General features: G+C 34.7%; 1 protein-coding gene across 1 annotated transcript; it reads left to right on the top strand.

The window, feature by feature from the left end:
- The first annotated feature begins 1,159 nt into the window (after positions 1-1,159).
- LOC110454999 (inhibitor of nuclear factor kappa-B kinase subunit epsilon-like) lies at positions 1,160-22,606 on the top strand. The gene is made up of 18 exons (XM_021504867.1): positions 1,160-1,357; positions 3,423-3,551; positions 4,323-4,452; positions 4,598-4,688; positions 5,968-6,058; positions 7,485-7,642; positions 9,103-9,213; positions 10,697-10,882; positions 12,137-12,363; positions 12,907-13,057; positions 13,235-13,400; positions 15,851-15,966; positions 16,696-16,812; positions 16,992-17,090; positions 17,664-17,757; positions 17,929-18,008; positions 18,670-18,741; positions 20,045-22,606. Exons 1-18 carry the CDS (start codon positions 1,244-1,246, stop codon positions 20,115-20,117), a joined length of 2,205 nt encoding a protein of 734 aa, XP_021360542.1. The 5' UTR covers positions 1,160-1,243; the 3' UTR covers positions 20,118-22,606.
- Positions 22,607-23,045: the final 439 nt, after the last annotated feature.

Here is a 23,045-nt window from a genome sequence, read left to right as displayed (position 1 = left end):
TTATAAATATCCGTTTATCTACCTTGTTATATATCCGTTTATCTACCATGTTATTTATATCCGTTTATCTACCTTGTTATATATATCTGTTTATCTACCTTGTTATAAATATCCGTTTATCTACCTTGTTATATATATCCGGTTATCTACCTTGTTATATATATCCGTTTATCTACCTTGTTAAATATATCCGTTTATCTCTATTCTGTGCCTTAAGAATACACATTAGAACCAAACAATTAATATTCTTTTAACAACCTGTATTTATATAATTATCACGTTAACCAATCTATAAGTTGTGTTTCTTTCGCCATACCCTTTTAAACATTTTAATTAATATTTGCTTTTTTTTGTGGCTCAAAAGTCAAGACAACAACTGCTATTTAAATTATGTCACAGGGTCCGAATCGGTGTCTGGCATGTTTGAAAAATGAAATCAAATTTGTTTTATATAAAACAAAGAAAATAACATTAGGCAGATATTTTCTTTAAAGTAATGAAACAATATTATAACAGTGCTTCATGTGACCAATATGGCACCGGGCATACAATTTGTCTTGAGTGTTGCGGTCGTTTTTAATGATTTGAAAGAAAAAAACCTGAGCGGGCAACATAGGCCTGGATTTAGGTAGATTGGACAATATGTACGATGACAAGAAATCCCATGACAAGGTGACGTCAACGGGAATAAAATCACGAACTTACAAAGTCTTCTCTACCTAGATACATACATGTACGTCTCTACTAAGACCAGTCATGTTTAAACTTGGCCTGGAGACCCAACTATTCTTTTTTTTTCTCCAGCCTAAGCAAGTTCCGAAATGAAATACTGTTGGCGAAATATAAATAGTAAAAGGCATTTCCAGTTTGGAGATTCCTACATCTAAGTCTATAAATAGTTAAAATTGAGGATATGACGTTATCTACTGGAATATATTATGTACCTGTCTTACACAATAACCTGAGGGATCTTAAATTAATGACAACAATCTCATCACAACAATCTGATGTTCATAGATATTTACAAAAATAAAACATTAAATAAACTGAAACAAACTGTTCAGGCAAGAACGTACATCAAATATAGCATGCTATTGCAATTTTATACCTCCCACCGGGAACCTCAGTGGTTTTCCCAGTTTAAGAGTTACTTCCCTTTTACCATTAATACGTAGTTGTCGCACCACATCAATGGAGGTGTCAACAACGAGGGCTTATATGAAACCATAAGATATATAAGATAATGGACCGTCTGTACGGAGTGGAGGGGATGAAGGAGACGGACAGTCATGTGTACTGTACCCAGGACCTGCTCGGGAGGGGTGCCACGGGCGATGTATATAAAGGGATCAACAAGGTATCTAGGTTTACAGGCTAACCCTACTTTCGTTTTGATATTTTTTCTGGTGTCTGAATCAATTTCGCGTTACAGTTATTTTCAACAAAATATATTTTAGAAGTCCTATTACCAAATGATGTAATAATACCAGTTTCGGTGATAACCAGGACAAGAAATGTTAAACAATGAATCGTTTAAATTATTTTTGTTTCTTTATTTATAACTGTTTATATGTATATGTTTATACAGTCATAACATAAGAGTTAGAAATTCTGTCATAAATTAATAATCACAGGAATACAAAAACTCTAAAATGCTTAAAAAATACGTAGTATAATATAGTTTTTTTGGGTTGCTGTTATTCTTAATTCGCGACAGAAATGACAGAATTCCTGACTCTTGTGATACACATATATTATAATATTTTGATTAGTCAATTCAGTATACACACTTTTATAGTTACTACAGGTTTGAAAGGAAATGTAAGTGAATAGTGTGAATTAAACTAACATATAATGTTTCAGTATCTTCACTGCATTAAGAAATACCCAAATGTATCTTATTTAGTATCACCTGAGGTTTTGTAATTGTAATAATTAATATTAAGTTGGTTCCAAGTACTTAATCTACATCCTGTTCAATATCTCAAGTCATCCCAGGCTGTGCAGGGGTCCTGGAGACTAGGACTAATTATCTATAAATATATATCCTATGACACTTCCTATCTTTTCTGTCTTCTTTCTTTTCTATCTCACCTCCTGCCTCAGGCGTTGTCTCCGTAGACACCCAACCTCATATGACCCTGGCTGTTACATGTAGGAGGACGTTAAACCCAAAACAAAACAAAAAAATCATATGGCACATTAACCCACAGAGGGGTCACAGAAGTATAACAGAAATGAAATCAAGATATCTTTCAATGAATTAAAGATATCTAATTAATTTGTAGATTAGGATTGTATGAGATATCAAGATCTATTGTTTATAAGAAATCTCTTCATTAATAGAAATTGAAGGTACCAGTATTAATTGTTGAGTCGACTTGCCAAAAAGTTTAAGGGATGTGTAGACTACTAAATTTAAGGGATATATAGACTACTAAATTTAAGGGATATATAGAATACTAAATTTAAGGGATATATAGACTACTAAAGATATGTTGACTACTAAATTTAAGGGTTATATATAGAATACTAAATTTAAGGGATATATAGAATACTAAATTTAAGGGATATATAGAATACTAAATTTAAGGGATATATAGAATACTAATTTAAGGGTTATATATAGAATACTAAATTTAAGGGATATATAAAATACTAAATTTAAGGGATATATAGAATACTAAATTTAAAGGATATATAGAATACTAAATTACTGTGAAATTTTATTCAGACACTAACACTACTAACTTAAACTCAAATACATGTATCTCTAGGTGATACTTTCGGGAGATACTTAAATTATTGGTATCTAATAAATACATGTATCATTTGTCAGGTAGCAGGATTAGGAGATGCTCCTCTTTATTTCATTTATAACTGATACAGGAAAGATTCTGTTTTCTATTGGTTTTTATTTGGTATCATGTTTCAGGTCTAAGAATTTTTATAATCGGTTTAAATGTTGCATGCTGTTTTCTGATGATATCTGTCAGATTTACTCTTGGTCAAATTCTAGTAGTAGGTCAAAGCTAAAGGTGTAAAAGCATAAAAGACTGTCAAATGGATATACCAAGTCAGCCTTTGATTTTACATGGCAAAATCATGTTGCAAATCCCAATTCGAAGTGGTATATACCATCATAATTACACATATTTCAAATAAATTTACCAGAATTTGGATGTTCCGATTATAATCGATAATCGTTCATTAAAAGTCTTCCGATAATCGATTATGAATTCCGATTCCGATTCCCAACACTACTTGGTAGTATAATTATGTTATGTTGACGTTTCAAAAGACCTGTATTATAGTCACATCATCGGATGAGGCTGATTAGGTTATCATGAAATGTTCTAAATAGTGATAAACATTAACATGTTTGAAATAGCTATGATTTTATCTTTGTATTATCCCTACAGACAACAGGCGAAGTGGTAGCCCTGAAGATGTTTGAGATCAAGTTTACTTCACATATACAGAGGGAGGTAGAGGCTCTGGTAAAACTTCAACACCCAAACATTGTCCGATTCTCCCACTGTGAAAAAGATGTAAGTTACCACACCCAGACAGTCAGAGTCCAGCTGTGATAGAGACACAAGTTATTTTTGACAGTGTGCCCATGTATACGTTTCTAATTTTGGTTTCAAACAAAATTTCCTACTGTTTTTTTTTTTTACGCATTTCAGATTGTTAATTTTTTTCCACTTAATACCAATCATAGGTATCTGCCTTGGGAAAAAAGGAAAATATCTGATACGATCATATAATTAGTATGTTATGTGTATAGTATGTCTCGTGTGTACAGTATATATGTATCATGTGTATAGAATGAATGAATTATTGTTGATTCTTTCAGGTTGCATACTTGCTAACTCTCCCTATTTTGGAGGTAGACTCCCAATTTTGGACCCTAACATTAACATTTTCAACCAGTGAATTTGCTAAACTATTCCTATTTCCTAAGATATGTTGATTGCATCTGAAAGAACAGCTCAAAAGATGCCATTCAAAAGTGTTCATACACGCATTATGTTTATGCTTATAATTCTGAGCAAGCATAATTTCCCCCTTAAAAATAAAAAAAATGTTGGCAAGTATGCTGGTTAACCATAGACAGCTACAAAAAACATTGCTTCCTTTATTATATGTTGGTTGTAGAAATTGGGGGATTTTTTTTCTTTTTCTCGTGATAGAATGGTTTAATTGAAAACCAAACTATAAAAACCACATCATATATTGTTGTCTCCCCTTGATGTACCTTTGTTGGAGTAATCAATAGATCTGTCCCTAATCGTTGTGTTTTATTCTGTGTGCTCCAGAGCTTGACGAAGAGGAATGTGCTGGTCATGGAACTCTGTGAGAAAGGTAGTTTACTGGATCTCCTCAAGGAACCAGAAAATGGCTTCGGTATGGATGAGGAAGAGTTTCTCAGGGTCTTCGAGCATTTAGGTAAATGTTATTGACAGAGTGTTTACATTTTAGGAGGATGGGTGGTAAGCAGTTATATAATCTAAACACTGGAGTTAATTTGAATTAAAAAAGTTCCCTATTCATTAAATTGTTATTTTGAGATGAAAATATGTTTGTATTTCAGTAAATGGTACAAAACATTTGAGGAACCAAGGTTTTTCTCATCGAGACATCAAACCTGGGAATGTCCTTATCTTTACAGATGATGACGGCAGGTAGGTAACGATGCTGATACTTATTTTTATAACACCACAGTTGGAGCTAGTGCTCTTCTGGTATTAAGTGTTACTGAAGGAGCTTGATTTAAATCTAGAAGGAGTGTTTTTTGCAATGCAATAGTTTAAAGAAAGTTTTATTTTCACACATAGCATAGCTGATGCAAACCATTAATTTAACACTTAAACTGAATTTTTTAATTTGTCATTAGGTTATTTAAAAGACTTAAAATTTTTCTGTGCTTAAGTATGTATAAGTCTGATCTAGAATAATGAAGGATATCATTCTGATCTAAATGGTATTGATAGAGGATCCTCCTTGTTGCTAATTCCCAATTCTGATTTGAGGAGTGACATTATGTGATGAGTCTGCAAATCAAGCAGTTACAGACCTCATCCTAAGAATAGAAAAGTGTTACAGATATTTACTAAAAAAATAGGTTATGGTATTTCAAGTAACCAAATCTGTAAATATCCTACAGATCCCATTTTTAACTCACCTGGCCTGAATAACCGACAGGGCCACGATGATGATATCTGGCCAGTAGCATGCTAGGATGAAAGGCTTCCAAGTTTGTTCAAGTGAATGACCTTGACTTATATTCAAGATCACATGTGTCAATGTAAATAGTCATAAATACTGATATTTTGCCTGTAGCTTTATTTTAGATAATTTTTAAGGTTACAAGTGTTCGATTAATACCAGGTGAGCGATGCAGGCCCATTAAGCCTCTCGTTCAGAATAGAAATAACTGTTACATTATGTAATGGTCAATGCAATCCTTATTCCCAGCATTTAAAGTGATTCAGATGTGAGGTAAAGGATGAGCTACGTGAAAGGTAAAATGTCATGATTAAATGATTTTGGACTTCAATTGAGATCTACCATTAATGGGCTTATGTCTGAGCATTATTTACCTCAGCCCTCAGCCTCACTGAATATTTCTCATACCAGGTCAGTAAATTATGGACAGACCTCGCCTGAAGATCATAATTATGAAATGTCATCCTGATCTGGTATATACTGAAGGAAGATTCCGTTACATTTATATTGTTTATATTATTTCAGTGTTGTGGGTCTAATTAGTTTATATTCCGTTTCATCAGATTATGATACACTAATATTTACATGTACACAATATGTGACAAATTTCATGCAAATTTATGCTCTAGATTTTGGATGTTTTAATCCCAGTCTAATTGATGTCTAATTGATGTTTGTTTTTCATCCTGTTACACATGTTTATGGTTTCTGATTGTCTGTTCTGATATTTTCCAGCAATGTGTACAAGCTGTCCGACTTTGGTACAGCTAAACCTCTGGGAGACAAAGACTGTTTCATGTCCCTGGTCGGCACAGAAGAGTATTTGGTAGGTGTACATGTCGACAGAATTATAATAAATCTATCCTAGTACTTGGTGCGTCATGTTTCCACTGTCTTTGATGATATATGTTGAGATGTATTAGATAATAAAAAAAGTCTTTATAATGCACTAGATGCTGCTGCTCTAGTTGTACTAGAATCAAGAGAAGTCAATAATAAATAGAACGCTTCTCATCACATACAGAAGAGTTAACTCCCTTTAGCTTAAATACTCATTAAAAGAACTTTTTTGATGATTTTTTTTATCCTTGCTTGGTTATTTTTCTGTGTAATATCTGGAACATCTTAATTGGGAATTTGTAAAAGTTTTACCTTCTACACAATTTCATTTTCCAACTATTAGAGTGAGTGAATCGGCTATATTGATTGTATCGACAGTATTCTCATTTTGCTGTATACTGCTGTATGAGAAATATTCTGTATACTGGGAAATTTTCACCACAGTTTAACTTTCGTCTAATTTGTCCTCCCCAATGAGGGCAAATTTATCATGATGGAGAATTTTCAGTACAGCAACATAAAATTATACAGAAATTATATGTGAAGGGCAAAATTTACACCAGACAAGCATGGACTTTATCGACAAAGTGTGAATATTTGACTGGGAGAACGTTTCCCAGGAGACAGTATTTAATAGTTTTATTTCCATTAATATGAATCTATGTTTTCATCAGATTACAGTTACTTTTAATACGCCTGTCAAATTTGACAGAAGTATTATGGTATGGGGTTGTCTGTCCGTCCGTCCGTTCGGCATAAACTTTTGTTTGTCCGGCATTCTGCTCCTACATTTTTCGAACAATCTCCTTGAAACTTGGTATACATTATAATCATGATATGAAGTTGTGTCTCCCTTAAAAGAATTTTGATTCAACAATTTTTCCAAAAGTTATTGCCCTTTGTTCATTTCAGTATTTGATTTTTTGTCCGGAGATCTCCTCCTACATTTTTTGACGGATTTCTTTGAAACTTAGTAGGCTAATTAATCATGATATGTTGTTGTGTTTCCTTGAACAGAATTTGGATTCAACATTTTTTGCAAAAGTTATTGCCCTTTGTTTATTTCAGTATTTGATTATTGTCCGGCAATCTCCTCCTACATTTTTCAACGGATCTCTTTGAAACTTGGTATACATTATAATCATGATATGAAGTTGTGTCTCCCTTAAAAAGAATTTTGATTCAACTATTTTTGCAAAATTTACTGCCCTTTGTGCATTTCAGGATTTGATATTTTGTCCGGAGATTTTCTTCTACATTTTTTATAGCATGTCAGCTAACCACTCTTAGAATGAAGCAGATCTTTTTTCAATGTAAGAAAGTATATAACACTATATGGCATTCGACGGGTGTATTTTGTTCCTCCTTGCGGTACTCCTGTTCTTCAATGGATGATGTTGAATTAATTACAGCATCCTGACATATACAAGGCAGCGTTTATAGACAACCGTAACTGTCAGGGTTTTGACATCTCAGCAGACATGTGGAGCCTCGGAGTGACTTTATATCACGCTGCCACAGGACAGGTACCATTCCATGCATACGGTGGTCGCTTTGACAAGGCCAAAACGTAAGTGGGCACATCCCTCTGATTGGTTTTCTTATGAAGTTAGAAACAGATATTATTAGTACAGAATTTTTAGAACAGAAAATACTTGTTTGTAAATAGTGACCCCTTCTAGTGTACAGTAAGCTACTCTCTATAATGGTAGATTTTACTGGCCCGTTCACAAAATTTTATTATTAGTTATACAGGTTTTTCTGTAGAACTTTTATTAAATAGTACTTGTACAGGTAACACAAGTTCATATTACTTGTCTTGGTTTTGTTTTACTCATGAGCACAAAAACTTTGTAGAAAATTGTCTAAAATCCCTTTTTTAAGACGCAAATACAAAAAAAGTGTCGTTTCTATTTTAGGCAAAAATAGTGATCTAGGATAAATGCAAATAAGTTTAAAAAAATGATAAGTCATATGGTCTCAACTTTTAGGGTACATACATATGTATATATAATTGTGTTTACCAATGTAAGAAATCAAACCAAATGCTGAGTACACATTTTTTTTTAAGACAGGATGTTTTAGGGAGACAAAAAGACTCACATACAGTGTAATAATTCCCACCTTACAGACTTCATACTAAGATGTGTGAACAACGATACACATACTGTTGTTTCCTGCATTTCAGCTCTTACTATACTAACTACGTCCCATGTGTTGATGTTATTGCAATACCAAGTATACTGTCCAAATATTAGCCAATGAAAATAATTAGATTATCTATGTCAGTATATAACACACACTGGTATCACTATGATATATCTGATTAAATTACTATAATACTGAATACTATGACACGTTTCTACACCCAGTTATAGAAAAGGCTTCTATACATTTTTAAAACTTTCACCTGATCCCATCACAGCTAGATTATGGTAATACATGTAAAATATGTTTAAACTACAACACACAGGTATTACTTCATTACTGAACATGTTAACGAGTTTACGCACACTGGTATTATTATATAAATATATATCTGAGTACCTAAACTAACCAGTCACACTGCGAAGAAAAACAGGTATGAATACCTTTTAACTCTCATAACCTGAAGGAAAGAGGACAAAGAAATATTTAAAAGTTTATTGATCAATCAACTCCAATTCTGGACTTCTTTATCAGTTCAAGGTAATGGTATAGAGTACCAGAGACGACATTGCACTGCATGCTGGTGTTCGAGGTAATAGTTCATTTACCTTACAACACCTGGGCCCCAGGTGAAAATTTCACTTAAGACTAATTTAGATAAGTAAGTGTGATATTTACCTTGGGCAAAGGATAATGTTACGAAAACAGTCACTGTACTACATGTACATGAGCATGCAGCTGAATAAACTTGTAAAAATTAATATAAATATTTCAATGAAAAATGTATCAAGCTGGAAAAACACCTTGAAATATACAATGTCAGTGTTCTTTTTCTACTGGGTATTTTTAATGTGAGGCAGTCGTTATGCTGATTTGTTTTAGGTATGAGATTCTCTCGAACAAAGCAAAAGGTGTGATATCAGGCGAGCAACTGGTTAGTGGGGGCCCTATAGTGTGGAGCAGGGATCTTCCAAACACTTGCAAGCTCTCCAGGTATGTATTCGTAGATCTAGAGTAGAGCCAGGCTCCCAAATACCTGCAAGCTTTCAAGGTATTCACCCATAGAGTGAAGCAGGGAGCTTCCAAACAACTGCAAGCTCTCCAGATATTTATCCAAATTATAGAGCAGGGAGCTTCCAAATACCTGCAAGCTCTCCAGGTATGCATTCATAGAGTAGAGCAGGGAGCTTCCAAATACCTGCAAGCTCTCCAGGTATGCACCTAAAGAGTAGAGCAGGGAACTTCCAAAAAATGCCTGCAAGCTCTCCAGGTATGCATTCATAGAGCAGAGTAGGGAGCTTCCAAATACCTGCAAGCTCTCCAGGTATGCATTCATAGAGCAGAGCAGGGAGCTTCCAGAAAATACCTGCAAGCTCTCCAGTTATGCATTCATAGAGCAGAGCAGGGAGCTTCCAAATACCTGCAAGCTGTCCAGGTATGCACTCATAGGTCACTCAGTGTATGTATGTAGACAGTCTCAGTTATCTGCCTTGTCATACATCAATACCTTTTTCTGAGGAAACTGCTACCGTATATTATTACTCAATGGATTATATGGGTTGATTCGTTATGCCCACAAACTGTTCTGTTTATTTTCAAATGGAACATTTCAGGGATGAAGCCTAACAGACATGTAAGTGTTAGTGCAAACCATGAAAGTCTTTGCCAAGGCCGACTGTAAAAGCGCCATTAGATCATTAGGTCTGGCCCTAGTTCATAAACTACTCTTGTTGAATCAGTCTAGCTGTTTGGAACATGGTAAAAGAAAGCGACCTAGTAGTTTAACCCTTGCACCACTATGGACCACAATGGACTCATACAGATAAATGTATGGTAGAGTCTACTAAAATTACCTAGGGGTGAAAGGGTTAAGCAGATAGCAGTACTTACTCCTATGAATAATACTATACAAGCACTGTTGCCAAAGAAGAGAATATATTGATGTCTTCAGTATATCACACAAATTTAATTGGTTTCAAAAATATTTAACTAATTAAAACAGGCTCTCAACCTCAGGACAAAATTAGCTTCCAACAAGGAGAGGAGTTCGTTTTTAATGATGTCATTTAAAATGTTGTCAATACAGCTCAATGACTATACCATATATCATCTATGTGTAAACAGCCAATGAATGTCCTGGATTTAATCATGTGATATGTAAATGAGTAACATGCTTTTAATATTTATTTAAGAAAATATTCTTAACTGCAGCTTTAACAGATATCGTATTATATTTTTGTAAAAAATTGGATTTTTTCAGCAAATCAGCGCATTCAGTTTAAATCATTACAGATTTACAAAATAGAAAATCACTAATGGTAATCATAATACAGATTCTGTCACAAATTAATAATGTAATATTCAGGAAATTATTTTTTGAAAGGAAGGGAGTAGATGAATAACCAATAATACTTTTGTTATAATTACATTATCAAGAGGCCGTTCTGATTCTACAAATATATGTTCGTTGTTGAAGGCCCCTGAGGGACCGTACCAGGGACATTCTCGTCCGCATGTTCGACAGTGCTAAAGATACCTCCTGGGGATTTGACGATTTCTTTGATGCAGCAGACACACTCATTGACCCAAGCGTCCACCAGCTGCATATTTTCTCCTCCCTCAACGGTCAGCACTACCGACTTTTTCTGGACAGGGACTCTAGGTAACCATGTAATAATATTTTCACCAAAAGGAAAGTTTTTTGCATTTTGACAAACTTGCTAGCTTTCCAGTGTTATTTTCTAAATTGCATGATACAGGTTGTTACTTTCTGTAGGCAGACATTGAATAATTTGCCTGTTGTATAGCCTTTTAGATCATTTAGCTTTTTTTCTGCAAGGTGGCCTCATTAATGAGTATTGATAGACTACAATGACGTAGAATATGTCCAGAAAGCCAGTGTTATTATGCATGACCTCGTGAATGTTGAAAATAATGCTTAAAAAGTAATCAGGGACCATGCATGTTAAGATGTCAAATTCCAACTGTGACATAAAATCTGTATGGTTTCTGATTGACTTTTTCCTGATGATGATTGAAACAAAAAAGAAACCTGATCATGATCCATACAAAACAATACAGAAATATAAGGGTTTGTTTTTTTTTTAAATCAAAACCAGGTTTGAATATTGTTTTTTCTAAAACAAAACAAGGTTTGAAAATATTCTAAATTTTTATGATCATAATAAGCTCTTCTTTGGGCGGATTGGTCAAGTGGTTAACACTCCGACCTTCCACGCAGTCATCGCACGCATGGATATTCAGAGAAAGTGTTTTTCTCCTGCCCACACAACTCCAACAACCGAGGTGGAGTATAGATTGGTCTGGGATGGATGTTGCAGTATCTGTGCTGTAGCATTCAAGTGAGGTGGCACTATAAATGATGCCGTTGGAAACACGGTCCCACTACAAACAGGACACATTACATCTCCAGCACACACGCAGGCATACACACATAGGGAGATTTTAGCAAGGTGGCATACGACTAGTAGTTAGTGCCTGATAAGGCAGCTCCTGCGAATTCCTCAATTATTTTATTGATTCATGTATATGCTTATTGTATTAAATTGTATATCTATGTACTGTAAAGCGCTTTAGAGTGGCTTATGTTAGCTAGATGGGGCGCTATATCAAATGTTGTATATTTATTTTTATTCTTATTTTATTTTTGAGACTTTCTCCAAGAAGTGCTTCAGTGCATCATGGGATATGTTTGTAAGCAACCTGGTTTCATACCATCATAACTGTCATAAATGTTGATATCCGTTTTATCCCCTTACTGATGTTCTGTGTGTATTACCTGACTTTGATGTTCTGTATGTAGTAACCTCACTTTTTGTTAGTAAGTAAGCTGATATACAATTTTTGTGATGCTATGATTCATCGCATAGTTACCTGATGTCTCTATGTGATTTAGGTACAAAAACCTGTCAGAGGATATAAAACGGATCACAGGCCTGGCTGTAGATGAACAGGTCACGCTGTGTGAGAATGGAGATATTGTGGGAACACTAATGCAGGATACCCCTATCTACCGGTACCCACATACCTCCAGAGCAGACCCACTTGTCCTTATGCCAACAAAGACAGCTGGAAATGGACCACCGCTGTTTAAAATTGAAGGCTTTGATAAAGTCATTGACAGTAAGTCTACACATTACTTTTCCCCATCATGTACCTGAGATATTAAATGTTTGCCATTCCTTCTTTATCATCTGTCTCATGGTACATTTTATTTAATAGTTGATGATCAAAGGTCCAGATCACTAGCTTACTTGGTTTATATATTTAAAAATATCTCTTTCTTCATACATGCAGTACTGAATGGAATATCAACGCTCTTTATATGCTCACTTATGAAGGCATCCGATAGATATATTTTCATATTTTACTAATTGATGCCTCATCCAGTGCTTGTCAGCTTGTAGAGAAGCATGACAGCTTCAATAGTTAAGATCGAAGGTCAAGACCACCAGGTTACCATGTAGAGTTTATAGTTTGTTTTCAAAGTGGTGGGAATGCTGTTAACCTATTTCGTGTAGTGGCTAATTATATAGAACAGTGATACCATGTACTTTATGTGAAGGTATAAGTTGGTTCATTTAAAGAAACACCCAAGTATCAGTATTCTTTTCATAATCTAAAGACTCACTAATGCGAAGATAAATGATTTATGTTATGTTTTAGAGCCCTGTGCTGGGTTTCCCACTGTGGTCAATACTGACCATGACTATAGGCTGGCCAAGAAGATGTGTGAGGTCATTCATCTGTCCAGGAAGATGGTGCGCTCAGCTGTGCTCTCACAGAAACTCCTCACCAGGACCATCGCTAGGCATGGGTCAGTATATTTTACATTCTCCACAACACTATATTGCTCCTTACTATGTACTGTAAACTATGGCATGCCACTAACATGTGACCTATGATCCTGATTCTGTGTGCTGATGCTGCTGACATGTGGTCCATTTTTCTTGATAATCTGATGTTGTAAATATGTTACCCTTCTTGTTTTCAGTTCAATGTTTGATCAGAAGATTCGCCAGCACCGACGGGATTTCGACTTTATCTGGGAGAGATTTGATGATGTGTCCTGCTTCACTACAGATGAGATGAAAAAGCATGCACAAGGCTTTGCATGTGTATCTAAAGACGGTGAAGTCATCGATGATAACTTTGACAATGTGAGTACTAAAGCCAGTTTGATATTGGTTTCTGAATGATTTAATGACATCATTTATTTCTGTTTGAAAATAGGTTTGATTCCACAAACTGTATTTTAAACAATATAATTATATTTCTAAGCGTCCAATTTAGCAAGGGTCGTGCGTTCATGAAACTGTCTGCATATATCATTAAACAGTCATGGCAAAAACAACCTCTATCAAAGACATACAAATCATTGTACCATTATATTCATCTAAGATCCTATGTGGACAGAACCTCTGTTAAACAAATCATGTAAATATTGTTCTAGACGACAACAGACAACTGCTAAATGTAAAATATTCATGGGAAAGGAGAATCAATATGGCCAAGAGGTACCAAGATAAACATAAAACATGTACCATAAGTGAGCTATTAAGGACGAATTCGGAACTAGAACAAAGGTAATAGGAAAATAAAACAGCAGCCAAGAAGGGACCAAAACAACTATGTAAACCCCACAAAACAAAACCCCATTGACAAAAAGACCTGTACCCCTCAGACACCTGTCAGAGGTTCTGTTTTCAACATAAATTATTGGTCAAAGAAGAAACATACAAAATGAGTGTACTAAAATCATGGCATAACTCGAAAACGAACCTATAATTCAAAACCTTGGAATGTGTGTTTATAAAGCAAATGAAATCAGAAATGAAGTATTATTAAACTATAATAACTTTAAACATATTTCAAGGTTACCTGCGCATAAATTGTTGTAACACTTTTCTCAATGCTGTTGTAACCCTGTGGAAGTATTATGTATAAAGGTAGCTTGTTGAAAAGAAAGGGAGAAATTCACGTCAAGAAGACATGAAGCAAGCTAGAATAACAAAGTAGCAAAAATAAAATAAAGCAAAATATGAGCATGGGAAACCCTGGAAAAAGTACAAGGAGAGTAAGACCAGATGATCTGGAAGGGTTAGCATCAACTAAATCAGTCAATGTCAAATACAAGTAATCACACGACTTCAGTGGGAACCGGGGTAGAAAAAACGAAAGAACAAGGTACGCCAAATAACAAAATAAACAAAAAAACATCGACATTTATAAAACACAAAAATAATTATTTATTAATTATTAATGATTTAATGACATCATTTATTTCTGTTTGAAAATAGGTTTGATTCCACAAACTGTATTTTAAACAATATAATTATATTTCTAAGCGTCCAATTTAGCAAGGGTCGTGCGTTCATGAAACTGTCTGCATATATCATTAAACAGTCATGGCAAAAACAACCTCTATCAAAGACATACAAATCATTGTACCATTATATTCATCTAAGATCCTATGTGGACAGAACCTCTGTTAAACAAATCATGTAAATATTGTTCTAGACGACAACAGACAACTGCTAAATGTAAAATATTTATAGAATAACAAAGTAGCAAAAATAAAATAAAGCAAAATATGAGCATGGGAAACCCTGGAAAAAGTACAAGGAGAGTAAGACCAGATGATCTGGAAGGGTTAGCATCAACTAAATCAGTCAATGTCAAATACAAGTAATCACACGACTTCAGTGGGAACCGGGGTAGAAAAAACGAAAGAACAAGGTACGCCAAATAACAAAATAAACAAAAAAACATCGACATTTATAAAACACAAAAATACATGTTTCCTAAAGAAATCATAACTTGCCCTTAGTTTTCATCAACTGTATCTCTTGAAACTAGGTAATGCAAGTTTGCCTGTCAGCAGTCGACATATATCACGAACAATCATGATATCGGAGTAAGCCTTGATTACCGAATCAACTGTGACGTGTTAACATCGTGTGTTGGGGAAGCAGGACTATTATTTCCCAGAAAGGGAAATTCATGACTAAAATTGTCTAGAGGTAGTCGTCTCTGTTGACAGTGTTGAAAAGTAAAGATCGATGAAAACGGCTGATGTAAACGAATCTGTAATGCCCTTGATTGGTCAGTAAATTTCCATTTCGATCGAGTGGAGGTAAAAAAACGGCAACAAAACAAAACACTTATGTTGTCAAGTGGAGGAACAAAGGCAAGAAGACAACAAACCATTGTGGCTTTTGGAGTAGACAAGAAACAAAACGGCATTAAATCGATCATAGCGAGTAGTAACAGAACGGCATACAAGCGAAACATCACTATCATCAATTGACTTGTCGTTAAGACAAACAGTTGAGCTGGATAAATGGAAAATGAAGAGGCAACAGCTACCTGGTATTCTTACTTTCCATAGAAAGTGTATCGTTGTTGAAGCAGTGCTCTCATTTATACCAGTTGAATCCACTGTTAACGTCAATGAGTGGTGTCAAAGTGGTAAGAAAGCTTAAATGAACAAATTAGCTGCGTGTGTGTAGTGATAGAAATAAATATGTAAGTTTAGTATGGTGATTACCTGTTTATCCTGATTGGAATCGGAAATATATAAGTTAAATACCTGTGCGTCTTCCCTCAGATCCGAGACAAGCTTCAGACGTGTGGTAAGAGGCTGAAGAATGTCCGTGATGAGTACGACGCTGCTAAGGAGGCCTGGAACATCTCCGACAGCACTGTCCTACAAAACCAGCGCTGGTCAGTATAATAACCATTATAACATCTAATCTTTCCTTTTATAATGGCAGTAATGTTGGCAAAATTAATATGCGACTTTCAAAACCAATACCGTCACAATATCATGATGTTATTTTACGTTGGGATGCCGTTTCAGTTTGCATAGTACCATTTTGATGTTTACCGATCAATGTAAATATTCTGCAATTTTTTAATTGAAAGAATCTACTACCCATAAGTTAATTACTTTCCGATGAACCTACAACTTTAATTTGTCATTTAGTACAGTGTCTACAACTATTTTGAATCGTTTTGATGTAAATTATTTAAAATATTTAATCCCAGGTTAGTATTGCGAAGTGTAAAATGATCATTGCATATAAAACGGTTCCCCCATATGATGAGCCCCGGGTATCATTTCAGGAGACACCATCAAATATAAAAAAAAAAATGCGATCACATGCGTTATATGGAATTAGTATATATAACTGAAATTCGCATATTTACATCAAGCAGCTAATATACATCTTCCTTAATCTCTTGTGTTTCTATTGATATGTACAATTACTTAGTTTACATGACATGGAAGACAGTCATATTCAATTGTATTGTTATAAACCATGAAGAACAATTATTGATATCAATTAAATCTGGAATAGAAAATAGCACGTTAACCTAAAACATTTTTCCCGTTTACCTTTAGAATAGCATGAATGATAATAACTGTATAAATATTACATATTCTGTCAGGGAGGGAAAGGCAGACCGAATAGTTGAACTGAGCAAGGCGCGTCTCCAAAAGTTCAGGGATTACAGATGTAAGAACAGACTGTCGTACCACGAACAGAAATTGTTTGCTTTTGACAGGTAAGATTGCTGTGTGATAACCCAAGTTTTGTCTTCATGTGAAGAAATAAAATACGGATGAGATCTTTGAGGATACTGGAGAGGATGTGTGAGATTATATAGTACTAGTGTAAAGGGCTAAGATGTGTTTAATTCCTATCTGTATTTGTTAACACTATGACATTTGTTTTTGTTTCTAGGAAGGCTATGGAGGATCTCAACAAGAAAGCTCTTCATGGATTTGAGGACTGTCGGCAAAGCCTAGCAGAAACACATCTGAAGTTCATCGTATGGCACAGGTTTGTTTTGAAACCGCAGATGATTTAAACGGTGTGATTGAAGTTTTTCAGCAAAAAATGATAGGAGGCATGTTACATTCTCGCATATCAGTTATTCAAATTATGAAAAGGCGCATCTGGTTTAAAGCTTGTTAATAAATGCAGAAAGCCAAACAAAATAAATGTTATCTACACAAATGCCATTTTCGTCCATTTAGGACTATACAATGGTACTAAAGGTCACATATTAATATGAAAAAATCCATGTGTTCTGAATCATATAGAATACAGCGGGAAGGAAAAGGTGAATACAAAAATCCGAACTTTCGCTAGCACTGAACAATAATACTTATCAGGTATTTCATGTAAACGTTGACAGAATAAGTTTAAGCCAACCTCAGGGAGTGATAGTCCACCAGCAGAGTCAAATAACTTGTTACATGAAATATAGACTCGAACAACGTTGAAAGGAAAGTACAGGACAAGAATGCATTTAGTACAAGGTGTTTACAGACAGAATCAAGATTAGTGTATCAGGATAACAATTTAACAAAAATATACGAGCATATGCGCGTTTTACTTTTACAATTGCAGACATTACACAGGATTTTCAAAGAGTATCAAAGATCTTGGAGGAAATTTAGAAGATTTGCGGTCGTCGATTGGGGATCTTGTGAAAATTCTACAGGTGAGTTTACACCAAATGTTAAAAACAAAATGTGATATCGCTCAAAAATATATCAAAATATTTATCTTGACATACTTTGTTGTAAATGTTACTGTCATATTTGATCGGAGGTTATTCCATAATGTTTCCCTTTGCGTATAATACAGCTTTAGACCCTTTTTTTTATTATAGGGAGTACCTGAAACATTACCCGCTCCCCAGAAACCCGCATCACTGATCAGGAAATCACTAGCACAGGACATGAAGTTTGGGTGAGTATGCGTTTGTGTTATCTTCAAAACATATGTTCCGTTTTCAGCTACATATTTAGAATTGTAGTTTATTAATATATCCAACTATCTTCATGCTACAAATCTCCATCACGACTGAAGCTAATTTTTTGGATAACTATACATCAAGAACAACAAAGAATAAAATATGTCCAGTAAATGTCATTTTATTAAATGACGAATAACATGGCAGACATGGATAACAACAATGTCAAACATGTTGCATAAACATATTTACAAACATAAACAATATCTTAAATATATATCAAAAAGGTGGAGCTTTATATGAAAAACAATGATTCCTCGGCCGGTATAAATGAAATCGTTCTCGTGCTTAAACATGGATTTGTGCTCGAACCTCATTTCCTTTTCTGGTTATAAGACAATACAAATCTTATTTTGTCAATGATTTGGAAAACAATTAGGGGAGACTTAAAACCGAATACTATTTCTAATGTTTACGTATGTGTTTTAACAGTTTGACATGATTTCAGTAAGCTACAAGAAAACTGATTTGAGCACAGAATCCTTGCTTGGGCATGGGAACGGTTTCATGAAAACGTGTCATGATGCTTGCTGTCTATTGAATTTAGAGTCGAATATGTAGAATCTCTTGTTAAAATAAAGATACTTTGTGTTTTAGTGTTGATGGTTTTGGGAAGGAATTAACAGAGCATCAGTCTCTGGTAGAACAGACACGTGAACAGATTACGAGGTAAGCACACAATAACATAACTTTATAAGTTATCAATATCAGTCTGAACTACTTTGAATGTAGTTTTATAAGCAGTCAGATGTATGCTTACTATAAATACAATGTGATATGTCAGCGAAATGATAACGAAATGCACCAAACGTTTAGTTTCTTAAAGTGGATAAAATCCATTGAGGTTATGGATGTACATGTCTTATCAATTATCCACAATTAGTGGGTGCCAATATTTCGTGTCGAGAGTGGCCAACTTTGCAGTCGTTTAATTGAACATGTTACGATAGAACGTTATGTAACGTTAATTTCCGTTTCAAAGTTATACATTAGTGACGTGTTAATTTTGCCACTGGCAAGTTTTAATTGATCACAGACTTTGTGTAGGTCGTCTTGAGATTTCATCTCGCATACATCGCCGGTCATATACATTATAAAGTAAATGTGATTACAACATACCTAACTTTTGCTTTGTGCATTAGAACTTAAGTATTGGTGCAAAATCCGAAAAAAGACATGAACGCTAAATGAGTACCTTAATAAATGTAAATAACTTTTTAAAATCATAAGTGAATCAAAAATGAAAAGCAAAATCAAGAAATAAGCATAATTAACGTCAAGTATAATTCACTACAAAATCCTTTCGACCGTTTCTGTTTCAGCAATGACGATATTATATATTTTCCCTTTGGAACCCCAATGAGAGTGTTCCCTGTAATTTACACCACTACCACTCGGCTTCCTACATGATCAATAATATTAGTTTCTTTTTTAATTTGCATTTAAGGTAATGGGTATTTACAAGTGTTTTAGGTAATAGCATCTTTCACTGTTGTGAAATATTTGTTTCGGTACTTAAAAGAACTGTTCCATAAAGATGACATGTAGTCATGCATTTTACAAAATTGTTGTTCGGAAATTTTGATTGTTTGGGAAAAAATAATCAAGAAAATAGGACAACTGTAACGGGATCGAGCTCGAGACTCCTATATGCTGAAGCTCATACTTTACTGATGTTGCTAAACAAAAAATGTAAATACACAGCATCCAAATGAGAGTCCAATTGAACATAGAAAGATACATAACGTGACAGGGGAAGTTACTCCAAGCTTGAATAAAAACGTATTGTTTGCTTCATTTTCTATTTGGAAAGGGCGAATACTCTAACTAAAAAAATCTCCATCGAACTCTTCTTCGCGGTTATAACTGAGGCAATAATAACCTTTATCTTAAATTTAGAAATCCAACCTTGACAAAAGTTTACTGATCTCTATGTACAGCTTGTTTAATATATCTTGCCATGGCTTTTCAGCATGTCGGAGCTTCTAAAGGACATGCATGATGATCTTCCGGCGATCATAGACTCCAACATGACCAACACGTGATCACCAAGGAACTTTTACACAGATATAATGTATTGCCTAAGATAAGATGGGGTTGGGCATCACGACCCTATAACATGACGACGACGAGGATGGCATCACAAGAATATATTAAAAACCAAGGACCATTCGGCAGTCACGTGACGTTAGGACGCTACGTGTGGACTTGAATTGATAACGATAGCTATTATGTAAACATTTCGACCATCTTTTAGAATTATGTATGATACAGGACCTAGTGCACTTTGGCTACAGAACATTTAGAGCAATATATATATATATGAGCAACATATAGAGCATATATCAATTATTTTTATGTTTCCCTTTTCCAGTGTTATAAAACTGATATGCAGGAAATCTGTTGCTTTTTGCCATTATCCACTATTATAACATTTATTTAACAGTATTTTGCCTGTCATATTGTTGACATTCCTTATATCTGATCATTCAAATGGCTTCTTTTCTGAAATATACAATGGTTGGAGTATGACAAAGTGAAGTATGTTCAATAAGTAATCAGTAATGCAATAAGTATCGAAAATATCGAAATGATTGATCTGATAAATATGATACTAAAAATTATAATTGACGTATCTAGTCGTGATTTCCTCCGTTTTCCCCCTAGACTGTCTTATTGTGTGCTGGCTAACTAAACGTTTAATGAGAAGTCGTTATATGTATTTTAGAGTACAGGTTTACCAATAGAGCTGTAGAAAGATCCAGATTTTTGCCTCTGTACTTGTCAAAAGAATGAGACTAAGTAATCATTTTGATTCATATAAAGTTTATAAATGACACTGTATTGAATACTTTCAAAATACGTATTGTATTGGACAGAGGATAAGACGTGAACGCTCAACGAGAAGATATAGGAGGAGGCCTCGTGCGTTATTTGAGGGGCGCACCGAACTCTCTTATTCATTAAAAAGGTGCCGAGACCAATAAAAGCAGTTTTAAATTAAAACCAACACATATTTGACCAAACATGAGATAATGTGTGATATGAGGTCAATGAAATTATTGCGGTTCATTGCAACAGAGGAGCCTTTTTGTGTCTTCTTTAAATACATGATAAAATTCGGTTACTCGAACACTGTTCAATTTTGATAATTCATGAAGGAAAGAATATTGGTTGCCCAAATAGTTATACCACATCTAAAGATGTTGTTATTGATGCTCCCCAACCAATGTGTGTGTTGAGTGGATTAATATTGTCCTAGACCGATGTGTGCTCCCCAGCCAATGTGTGTGTTGAGTGGATTAATATTATCCTAGACCGATGTGTGCTCCCCAGCCAATGTGTGTGTTGAGTGGATTAATATTATCCTAGACCGATGTGAGATAGTAAAAGCCATTTTGACTGGGACATGATTACTATTTTATTTTGATAACTGTCGAGTTTATTACATTATGTAACGTTAACTTTATACAATTATGTTATAAGTCAACTGATGCTATACCTTTTTTGTATTTATAACACAACCCTATGTCAAGTACCACAGCAATGAATATTTCAATTTCTTCTCAAGTTGGACTTGATGAACAACCAATGCCCATGGCATTGACCACATGCCCTGTGCCTTTTTTTTCTTATTTCACGATGTTTAGCCAGAATTGTACTGACGCAACAGTTGATATTTTAAAGCAACACCTTTACTGTATTTTTGTGACAAAGGTGTTGTATTAAGAATGATTTGTTTTAACATGATCCACGACAACAGATATTCAATAACGGACGATGATTTGACATGAGTACACGTAGATGTGCGTCAGCTAAATGTCTATTGCCTAATTATAAGCTTACAAACGATCCTAATATTACCTAACGAGTTTAATTGAACTATGAGGACTGTATAGTGCTTTGGTCAATCTTATTGAGTGATAAGCTGACATCAACTGTTTTGCCTCAAGCTCAGCTTCATTTATCTCCCCATGATATCGCTCAAAGCAGGATTTAAACCTCAAATTAACAATTATATATGCATTTCAAGAAAGGAGACATGAAGTACCAATGATGTAATGAAGTTGTGGGCCCTTCTTCAGGAAGCCAGGTTCTTTTATTAGTATACTTCTACAATATGTTAATCTGAAGGAAAGGTTACTCGTTTAAGTGTACTAATAATGAAAATATTTCTGCACAGAGTATCTATTTCGTATTTACAAATACAGATAGTGACATGTCCACAATATAATATTTACTGACCAACTTAAAGCGCTTCTACTGAATTTGCTGTGCAGTTTCCCGACGTAGAAATTGTCTTTTGAGAACATATGCTGATATTTTTGAGCATTCGCAGTGACAGCCTAAAGGATGGATATTATTGCGGAAACAGCATATCCGTCTTCTTTGTATGTATTTTTTTTATTTATTTGATTTTTAGTACTCCATGAATCATTCCTATAACCTTGACTGGGGCCAATTATCTTTAGTGTCAAATGTGATTTGTACAGTCTCCTTTACATGAGAAATAAAATATTAATTAATAAAATCAGTGTTCTTTCATTATTTATTGCTTTAACTTAAATAATCGGAAACAGTTAGGTTTGATGGTGGTCGTCGACTGAATATTTGGGGGGGGGGGGGGGACTGAATATACCTGTTTTATCGGGTCACTTTGATTTATATCTGTCCGTCAACTTTACGGTATCCGCTCAATTTCTTTAGTAACTACTAACTGATCAACGCCGAACGTGGTAGGTTATTAGAAACTGTGCTAAATTAAGCTTGTCTGTCAGCCCTTCTATTAACCAGTAGATGTACATTTTACAGAAGGGTTGTTTGTAAAATTTACATCTACTGGTTAAAAGAAGGACTGACAGACAAGCTACGGAAGAACTCGAGTGAATTTTGTTCTTGTCAACTTCTTGGGTCTGAAGATTAAGTTCTATATTATGTGGTAGTTTGTACGGAGGTCTGCTTCATAAATATCC

Source organism: Mizuhopecten yessoensis, unplaced genomic scaffold (genome assembly GCF_002113885.1).
Source record: "Mizuhopecten yessoensis strain PY_sf001 unplaced genomic scaffold, ASM211388v2 scaffold917, whole genome shotgun sequence".
In the NCBI taxonomy this organism is placed as follows: Eukaryota; Metazoa; Mollusca; class Bivalvia; order Pectinida; family Pectinidae; genus Mizuhopecten; species Mizuhopecten yessoensis.
The sequence above is the reverse complement of the archived record's forward strand: the minus strand, read 5'-3'. Positions and strand labels throughout refer to the sequence as shown.

What these genes read in the sequence shown, in the direction of transcription:
- LOC110454999 (XM_021504867.1), top strand. Translation starts at nt 1,244, where the DNA reads ATGGACCGTCTGTACGGAGTGGAGGGGATGAAGGAGACGGACAGTCAT. An exon ending in TTTACAGATGATGACGGCAG is followed by an intron (nt 4,689 to 5,967) that starts GTAGGTAACGAT and finishes GATATTTTCCAG; the next exon opens with CAATGTGTACAAGCTGTCCG. An exon ending in CTTTGATAAAGTCATTGACA is followed by an intron (nt 12,364 to 12,906) that starts GTAAGTCTACAC and finishes GTTATGTTTTAG; the next exon opens with AGCCCTGTGCTGGGTTTCCC.